Source organism: Solanum pennellii, chromosome 4 (assembly GCF_001406875.1).
Source record: "Solanum pennellii chromosome 4, SPENNV200".
Taxonomy (NCBI): Eukaryota; Viridiplantae; Streptophyta; class Magnoliopsida; order Solanales; family Solanaceae; genus Solanum; species Solanum pennellii.
The window spans coordinates 5031723-5041931 of NC_028640.1; the positions used below are offsets into that span (position 1 = coordinate 5031723).

At 28.6% G+C, this 10209-nt stretch overlaps 2 protein-coding genes across 3 annotated transcripts in view; both read left to right on the forward strand.

The window, feature by feature from the left end:
* The window catches only part of LOC107016253 (zinc finger protein 4-like), a 3210-nt gene extending 628 nt beyond the window's left edge, over positions 1–2582 (forward strand). The window contains exons 1-2 of one of the 2 annotated variants that reach the window (XM_015216740.2): positions 1–70; positions 1331–2582. In XM_015216740.2, coding sequence (XP_015072226.1) covers positions 1437–2141 — 705 coding nt within the window. In that variant the 5' untranslated portion in view covers positions 1–70; positions 1331–1436 and the 3' untranslated portion in view covers positions 2142–2582. The remainder of the gene's footprint in view (positions 71–1330) is intronic. The other variant, XM_015216741.2, reaches the window with a different exon arrangement.
* A 4598-nt stretch (positions 2583–7180) lies between these two features.
* LOC107017445 (protein TPX2) lies at positions 7181–9817 on the forward strand. Its single transcript, XM_015217672.2, has 7 exons — positions 7181–7265; positions 7915–8010; positions 8187–8228; positions 8334–8432; positions 9207–9266; positions 9350–9444; positions 9613–9817. The coding sequence occupies exons 1-7, from the start codon at positions 7233–7235 to the stop codon at positions 9719–9721; spliced, it is 534 nt and encodes a 177-aa protein (XP_015073158.1). The 5' UTR covers positions 7181–7232; the 3' UTR covers positions 9722–9817.
* The last annotated feature ends 392 nt before the right edge of the window (positions 9818–10209 follow it).

Consider the following 10209-nt stretch of genomic DNA (forward strand, 5'->3'; position numbering starts at 1 on the left):
GGGGGGGGGGGGGGGGGGAGATTTTTGTGCAAGAATTTATCATGTCTTGTTGCAAATTTGTTATTTTTAGGTATAGACTTAATTCATAAGTTTACAAATTGTGTATCTAGTTTCAAGTGATGAGATCCTTTTTGTAACATTTGTGATACCTAAAAAGGATTAATCTTCCTCAATAACCATGTCTTTATGTGGATAATTATTTCTTGTCTGTAGTAGTAGTTATTATTGTGTGATAGAAGTCACCACCAACCAAGGAGTGTAGTCGTATGAGATCCCTTCACCCTTAACCAGAGGTTTCATTACGTTCTAGCCTTGAAAATGAAGGGGGAAACCTAGTAGAAAGTGTTTAGATCTTGAATGGACCTACGTGACGTGAATTTGGATTATTCATGGCTTTGAATTTCGAATACTTGATGGTTATAAAAGAAAATTCTCGACACACGTAGAACAATTTCTCTTTTTTTCTTCCCCTCTCACAAGTCCATGAGTATGATACATAGGTACAAGAAAGGAAAAAAAAACTCATAACTTGTCTTGCCTCATCAATAGTTGGAAAATTATTTCATTTTTTTGGTATATAAACTATATCATACTTTTATATTTCTTATTTTAAATCCTTTCTCTATGGAGTGCTTTCACATAACTATAACCCCATTTGAATCCAATTTAGTATGTGTAAATAGTATGTCATGTATATCTGGAGTCTAATTGTCGTCACTTAAGTTATAGTTATAAATTTAGGAAAAAGGGTACAAAGAATTTTGTGTGAAGCTAACGGTCAAAAACACTCCTGAAGTATCTTGAGTTTGTCGAGTTTAATATTTGAAACCAACTACTTACCCAAACGTACCTCAACTATTAATTGTTCTCTTTCCTACTCGAATGATGGTGATATTTCAGGTAGGAAAAGAGAACAAGTGATAGTTGAGGTGTGTTTTGATAGATAGTTGGTGATAGTTCATGTAAAAAAACTCGCACACCTCATAGTTTGGGTATGAGACTCGAAAAAAGGGGATACTTTAGGTGCACTTTTTACCATAATGGAATGATTTTCAGCACTATATATGTTGTATTGCTATGTAGCAGACACTTCAAAACAGATACTTTTAGACACAGATTTGAAGTTTATGCATGATTGCCAATACTGTGTTTTCAAGATTTGGTTGTTGCATCGACCGGATTTTTCCCTATGTTGCTTGGACTTTCAAAAATGTTAAGGACATGTGTCGGATCCACCAAAAGTAGTGCATGTCTGAAGGATCTGACACGAGTGCAAAAGTATAGATTTTTTATACAAAAAATGATATGTTGATTTTCGTATCACGTGCAGGACGACGTTAGTGCTGCAGATGTAGTCCATTGGTATTGTTAGATCCTGTTATTTTGATCACAAAATTCTGCGAATTGGTCCCTCCATTGTATCGGATTATAAGCGAATGAAGATGGAAGCATCATCTGGAAATGATTCTGATATAACTAGCCAGGTTGCTTCTAACATTGAGTTTTCTGAACCCGTGTCACTTGACTTGTCTCTCGGGTTTAATTCTGGTACCGATGAATTTGCCAGCCAAGATTCGATAGGATTTTCAGTATCAAGCACGTGTGATGAAAGCAGCAATGAACTTGCAGCATCACAAACTTCAGGGGAAGCAGTAGTTAGAAGAGTTTTCACTTGCAATTTCTGCAAGCGTAAATTCTATAGTTCACAGGCACTGGGCGGTCACCAGAATGCTCATAAACGTGAGAGAACGTTAGCAAAACGAGCTATGAGAATGGGGATCTTTTCAGAAAGATATGGTAATTTGGCTGCTCTGCCATTGCACGGGTCTACTTCCCGGTCCTTGGGAATCAAAGCACATTCCTCAATGCACCACGGATTTCCTCAAGCAATGGGATCACTTGATTTCAGGACGAGCGCCAGATTTGAATATGTACACCATCAGAGTCCGTCTTTATACGTTGAGGATATCGATGAGGCTGATCACTTATTATGGCCTGGCAGTTTTCGTCAAGTAAGTAATGCTGACATCTCTCATCGTCCTACTATTAGTTTTACTGGATGTTCGAATGTGAATTCTGTAGAGTGGACTCCCTCTGTTGAAAAGGACAATTTGACACCAGATCTCACACTGAGGCTTTGAGTAGTAGTACTTGAATAGCGAGTCGCTTCAATATTTAGCTCTCTTACTTCCTCATTACCGCGAGATATATTGGAAAACAGAAACGTGTGCATTTTGGAATATATATATATCACTTAACAGTCGATAAGGGCTTGTTAGGTTAGTGTATCGGGAATGTTAGTTGGTTGTTGTACAATAGACCCTTGTAGTAGTATTTTCCTGGATCCTGTGCATAGCGAGAGCTTAGTGCACGAGGCTGCCCTTTTTTTGTCAATTATATTGTACAATGTGAATGTATTGAGTATGACTTGTAACAATGGTATGATTTTAGTATTTACTTTAACAAACTTTATTGATGTTTTTTGAGTAGGGAATGATTATAATTCACTTAAGATATGAGGGAAATTCCCTTGGTGTGTGCGATGATGTTAAATTCTAATAGAGAAACAAACTTTTTGTGTTTGTACTAATGTTCTGACAGTTTATGTATACTGCAAGTTGTAATTACTTTGATTAATGAGTAGCAAAAAAGGGAAACTTACATAAATATGCGACAATTAAAAAATATTTATCATTTATAGCAATAATTTTTTTTCACTTTTCATTTTATATATATTTATAATACATTTTTAATTCATATTACAAAAATAATTTATTATTCATATATAATACAAATTTTATACACTTATAATACAATCTGTAACTTCTAATCAAACAAGCATAATATATTTTTAAAAATAGTTATAAAACATATATACCGTATACTTAATTCACTTTTAATATATATTGCAGATTTAACATAGTATTGCTATAAATGGTGATAAATAAAAAAATATCGCTAAAATCAATAATTATTTATTTAAAGTCATTCATCCAAGTAATTTTTCCTAGCAAAAATGTGCACACAAATCGAGAAGAATAGCATGAACCTTGTCGAAAGAATGACAAAAGCAAATTGAGAAATGGGCCAAATTTGTTTGAGAGTCTAGCACAATTGTAATTCACATCTACTTGAGGCCCACTCTATTGGGCCTGCTCTCTCATTTTCTTAAAAATGCAACAAAAATATACTTCAATCCATGTGTAAATTACCCAAGAAGAAAATCAACTATAATAGGAAAAATAGTATATAATGACAATTTATTAATTTAAATTAATGTTATAACTATAGTTTGATTTAATTATTCTCCGTCTCGCTCTCCACTCTCCCTCTCTGACTCGCCACTCTGCCTCTCTCTTCCTCGTGTTATACAAATAGAAATGTATAAATTGTGTTTCTGTTTGTATAAAGCGAGAGAAAATTATATATACACATGCAAATACATATATCTTCATCCTATAAACTTATAATTATACAATACAAATATTTTTCTTCCAATTTTCTCTTGCTTTTCTCTCTTTTTCGCTTCATACAAATATAAATTATACAAAATACAATGTATAATTTATGTTTGTATAAATAGAGAGAGAGAACGATATTTGATATATATTTTTATATTTCGATTCAATTGTATATAAATTCAAATTTTATACAGATATACAAACACATAAAATTAAATTGAGAGAATGCCAACGATTTATACAAACGAGAGACCGACATCAATTTGTAGAAATAGTCTGCCAGTGAAATTATACAAATCTGAAGAAGAGCCAAGGAATTATACAATTGTTTCTTTTGTATATATGTATATCGAAATAACCATTGCCTCCTGTACATATGTATAGCGAAAATAACATAGCAAAATTTCCTATGGAGTACAATTATACAAATTATAGCTATTAAACATAAATATGATTTTTGTGTTTGTTATATGTGAAAGTTGTTCATTACTTATTATATGGTGCCTTCTTATTCTTCCATATTGTTTAATTTGTTCTTTCTTAATATTTCATTTATGTATTATCATAGATGTGCATGGGTGTGTACATGACCAAATTGGTTCGTGTTTTTAAAATATCGAATTAAATTATTTGTGTTAAATTCTTAAATTTATAAATCAAATCAAACTAATAACATTAGAATTTTTCAAACTCGAATTTTATTGGATTAGTTCGAATTTTTCCAATATCAAACGACACCATTTGTATTAAATTTTCAAAGTTAAATCAAAGCAAACTATTTATTTTTCCGATAAAGTATTCAGACGAACATATAATGAACTCTTTTGAGAAGTCTTTTTGCTAGTTGCCACCTTTAATTTGTGCAACTTTTTTTTTTGCCCATTGCTACTGTAACCTTCAAGAAGGCAATGTCTAGTCCTCCTTGTCCAATTGTAATTGTTTTTTAGTGGCAATGATAGATATAAAAATTCAATAAAAAAATATTCTAAATATTTTTTTGGACCAATCAAAATATAACTATCTAAGGTATTTCTTAAGAAAATAACATAAAATATGAGATGGATGATTACACTAAATTTTCAACAAAAAATTATACTAAAATCGTATAAAATAAGTATTGCAATTTGATAATTCATAATAAAAATGATCATAATTTAGAAGTATTAAATCACACTAAAATAAGTATAATAAGTATTAATTAATTACATTATTAGATATTAAAGAAAATTAGAAGTATGTTATATATTTTAAATGTTTAAATCAATATAAAACTAAAGAACAAATATTCAACATTATTGTATTCTTAGTGTTGAATAAATTATTTTCTTAGTATTAGTATTGATTTGATTTTAAATTGATCTTTGTTAGAGTTACTAATATTTATGGACTTTAACTTTTACTGGATCAAAGTTTCAAGTCTGAAAAAACTTGAAAAAATATGTTAAAAGATTAAAAATCATGAAAACGTATAAGTAATATTTAGAAATAATTACATCATAGTAAATGCTTAGGATAATGCATAAGTACCCCCTTAACCTATGCCAGAAATCCCAGAGACACTTATACTATTCTAAGGTCCTACGTGGCACTAGCTTGAAAAAAATATCAACATGCGGTGGGCTCACAAGATAGTGTCACATAAGCCGAAAAGGAGTAGAAAATTATTTATAAAATAAGGTCAGGGGATAATAGACCTTAGTATAGTATAAATGTGTCTCTGATATTTCGAGCATATGTTGGGGGATACTTGTGCATTTTCCCTAAATGTTTTAATATATAAAATAAACTTTAGAATATATATATATATATATATATAATGTTGGGTTAATTTGGTCTTGAGATGACTTTTTTTAGTTAAAACCAAACCAACCTAAGCATAGTTGAGTTTTTTAATACTAAATCAAGTCAAATCAAATTATTAGTTGATTTTTTTATTTGACTCGATTTGCGATTTGATTCGATTTTCAATTCAATTTGTACAGTGTACACCCCTACATGTGCGAACAAAAAAAATAAATTTACGATAGATATTCCATCAAAATGCCATTGGATTTAGAGACTTTTGATAGATATACTTCGTTAACAGTGTTATCGATTAATTGATTTTCAACTAATTTCATCGAAAAACTTCGATCAAAAATTCTTTTTTTTAGTCAATATTATTGCACTCACATAACAAGTCTAATTTTAATATAAAATTTATTTCTAGTACAATCTCTTTTGTCCAAGTGATCATGAACACTATGTTATCAATGAATAAAGTTGTAATAAGTAGTAACAAACTTGAAACATAAGCATTTATAAAATTAGTTTGGTTGATTTTCGATTTCATGACCTAACTATATGACATGTTCAATTTAATTTATCCCCTTTGATAAGATACCAACAAACTGCCCAAGAAATGAAAGGCTACCTTCCATCTTTGTTTTTTGACGATTCTATTGATTAAATAAATTCTATTCGAGTGAGCTCGTTTATATTATCGTCTTAAATTTAAATAAATGAGAAAAGTTATTGAAGCTGATCAACCGAAAACAGTACTATCTCTATCTCAAAAGGATAAAGATAATTAGATTAGTATATCTTACTCTCGATTCATATATATATCCCACTTGTGAATTACACTGGGATTATTGTTGTTGTTTTACTAGTTGAATAATTGACCACAATTAGTCTAAGCAAAATCTTAATCCCTACGTTGATTCCTTTTCATAATTACAATTCCACAAACTGATAACACCATCAAATTTGTTAAACAATATTTAATTAGAACATATATAGATTTTGACTTTTTTTTTTTAAAAAAAAAAACCCATAAATTCTTGCAATACACGATTCTTTGGTTTTGAGTATGGGAAAATAATTTTTAAATAATTTCAGAATAAGGAACAAGAGGACAAAGGTTAGAGTTGAACAATAAATACTCGAGTATTCTTTAATTAAAAATTTTGAATTTGAACATTAAAAATGGAGTTCGATTTTTGGGGAGATCTTTATCGCTATAGTGGAACTTTTCTGCGAATATTCCATTAGTTGAGTCAATACTGAAGATCAGGTGAAAACCAAAAAGAAAAACAAAAAACTATAAAAATGAAATAATTAGACAAAGTACATATATCATATATAATGTGAGTTCAAAAAAACAAATTTTGCTCGGCGTTTGATATCACTAAAAATATCTAAACAAATACAAATATAAATTATATAAGACTTATTAAAGCGAAAAATACTTTCTATTAAAAAATTTATATAAAATTTTAACTCGAAACTTCTTATTAGGGCGAAAAAGTTATATCCATTCAATTAAGATGCTTGGTGGTATTTTTTGTAGTCATCTTTAGTGAATTATATTGTCATCATGACCGGACTTGAATGTAATCTATTAATTATATATTATTAATGTTAAAGGAACTTATCATAAAACTTAAGCTATAAGATATGTATGCATGAATAATCATAATAATTAAGTGAATATTCATCATATGAAGAATTAAGCATGAACTATATATGTGCAATTACAAAGTTTAATTTATGATATGAGAGGGAGATTTAATCAGAAAGTTTGGTAGAAAAGAGAAATCACAAATTTTTGAAATAAAAAAAATAAAAAAATCTTGTGATTGAGCAACAACAAGTGATTCTGATCCACAGACAAATGCAAATCTCCAAACATTTTTAAATTTTATTTATTTGTATCACATGTTGTGTTTGTATTATATTATAAATATAGGGTTTAGTTAGAATTAATCATATCCCCTTTAGCTAAACCACATGGAGAGCCCAAACACCAAATCTTCTAAAAAGGTGAGAATTATGATTTTACCAGTTTTTTCAGTACACATGTTTTACTCTTTAGTATGAGTTTTATAATTTTTCGTTTTTCTTTTTAGCGTACGATATTCATATTAATATCTAATTAAGTTGAAGTTAAAACATCACATTTTTTACTGTTTATATGATTTTTTCCCCAATGATGTTTAACATCTGTTTTATAAAAGTTTCGACTCAACAAGAATTGCATTGTGTAAGATTCCAATAAAAGAGGAAGCATTTTTTACCACGACTTTTTATATATAAAGTCCGAACTTGAACTTAAGCAATTGAACCGTGAATTTTCTATGTTATTAAAGATTTGAATAATGAAAATAGACAATGATGAGGTGAGGTGGGGGGTGTTTGATCGAATTAATCAAGTCACTTCTAATTAAAAATTAAAGAATCTTATTTATCCTACCATAACCGTCGATGATAGGATAAATAAGATCATATCATTTGTATACACTCATAAAAGTTGTTTTATTATCAAGATTATGGAGAGTTACATATAGATAATTTTTAGGAGGCGCGTTAAATGACGATAGTAAAATATTTTAATTAAACTCATTTACTATATGATTTATAATTCAACTTCCCTTTTTTTTAAAAAAAATCTTTTTTATTGTTTAAATTTCAGCTTGTGAGGAGCAGTTCACAATCACCAATTCAATCTCCTGGAAGAACAGTGAGATCAAGTTCTCCTCAATATCAATTGATGAAAAATAATAATGTGGTAATTAATTAACATGACTTTAACTCTAATCCACACACACTACTATAAGACATTACTATTAATTTTTTATATGTAATTGAACTTTTTTTTTTGGTAAAAATTCTAGTTTTTTTTTTTTTTTTAAAAAAGATGGTTCAACATTTAGGTAACTTTAAATTTTTTTTTTTTTTTTGCAGTTGAGATATGAGTCAAAGGAGAAATCAGTTGACAAAAACAAGGTACAATAATGTGTAAGATTAATTAATTAATTAATTGATTAGTTCCCTTCCAAAATTTAATTTGAGGGCTAGCTAATTAATTAAAATTGAACTTATTTATATTAGGCTCCACAAAAGTCATTAGCAAAGGATAATATAAGACCAGTGGAAATCAAACTTCATACTCAACAAAGAGCAAGAAGACGTGCTTTATTTAATTACTCAGTAAGTGTTTTAATTAATTATAATTAGTGTTTATTCATGTCATTAGAAGTTGTTAATCATGAATTTTGAAACATTTTACTATACTCACTATTATTTAATTTATAATATATATAATAAATGTGATTGTAGTCTTGAAAATTGATTTGATAGTAAACGTCACTATTATGAGATATATGGAAAAAAATGTATATAATTTTATTCAAAATATCACACGTGCATGAAAGTGTGTAGTGTGTACAATGTTAGTACTTAGCAGGGGTGGAGCATTTTCGTGGAAAATTATATTATTTATGTAATTAAAATAATTTTTTATATATAGTACACATTAATTATCTTTTTGATTAATTCGTACATTTACTTCTTCAGATTTTAATTTTTCTTAGTAAAAATTCTGATTTCACTACTGCTCCGTAATATTAGATGCACGCAAGCTAGATTTTGGTCTATGAAAAGGCAACACTTTTTGTAAACTTGTGTTTTTGCCTTTTGAAAATCGCTGCCTTATCAAGAAGGTCACTCTATAATTTGATCGAAAAGTGTGACATTTGATCTAAGACTATACTTTTTAATAGTTTATGCAATGTATTTTTTCATATACGATTAAAGCGATCTTAAATAGTTATATAATTATTTAAGAATAATTAGATATTATTTTAATTAGTTGTTTTGAAGAAAATCCCTATATACATTTCTCTAATTTCACTTGCAAGAAAAAAAAATGAAAACCTTGAATACTAGTATACTATCCTCTAACAAAAGAAATTAAATTCACAGATGGAAACCAAATCTTACTTCATAGAGCAACAGAAGAAAACAGTAGAGAAGGTACAAAAGGTAAGATCATTAATAAATTTATAACATTCACAGTCTTATTATATTATATTATATTATAAAATATAAATTTTTTCTTTGGACAGATGATAGAAGAAGAAGAAGTTCGTTTGCTAAGAAAAGAAATGATACCAAGAGCTCAATTGATGCCATTTTTTGATAAGCCATTCCTTCCACAAAGGTATGATAATTAAACAAATTAAAGTACAATAATCACATTTTGACCTTTTATCGCGATTTTCAGTGCACGTACACACATATATGTGTTATTACAGTATATATTTGGACACAATTAATAAAATTCCTGACTTCACGTCTAACTAAGAATTCGTGTTCTTTTTTACGTCAGATCAACAAGGCCATTGACTATTCCAAAAGAACCAAGTTTCATGTTGAATGGCAAATGTTCTAGCTACATGAACTTCTCAATTTTAAACACTATGAAGCAAGTCAAGTGAATAATCATGAAGGCAAAATGAAGCTAGTTTCATAATTGTTAATGTTGTCTATTGTAGATATATATGCTTTCTACAACTAGTTTTTTTTTTTTTTTTTTTTTTGACATCTTCAATTTTTCATTGTTGAATAAAACTTAAAAGAGTTTGTTTTGTGACATAAGGTTTTTGTAAGTTTGGTTAGGTTATTTTAGATTCTAGCTAAGGGGTTAGGATCTACTTAATTGGGTGTACTTTAAATCTTTTGCGATTGTTGTTGAATAAAAAAAATGCAAGCCATGTATAGTTCCTTTACATGAAAAAAATATTGATTTTTTTTTTGTTTCAATTTAGTATTCGATAACTCTATTATGACCTTATTAATTCGGATTTTTTAACGCGTAAGACTCATTAAAAGGGAAAACATTTCCTATCTAAATATTTTTATATTCAAAAGTACAGAAAGTAAAAATCCGATATATATATATATATATATATAAATATATATATAT

What these genes read in the sequence shown, in the direction of transcription:
- LOC107017445 (XM_015217672.2), top strand. Translation starts at nt 7,233, where the DNA reads ATGGAGAGCCCAAACACCAAATCTTCTAAAAAG. An exon ending in AATCAGTTGACAAAAACAAG is followed by an intron (nt 8,229 to 8,333) that starts GTACAATAATGT and finishes TATTTATATTAG; the next exon opens with GCTCCACAAAAGTCATTAGC. An exon ending in GTGCTTTATTTAATTACTCA is followed by an intron (nt 8,433 to 9,206) that starts GTAAGTGTTTTA and finishes TTAAATTCACAG; the next exon opens with ATGGAAACCAAATCTTACTT.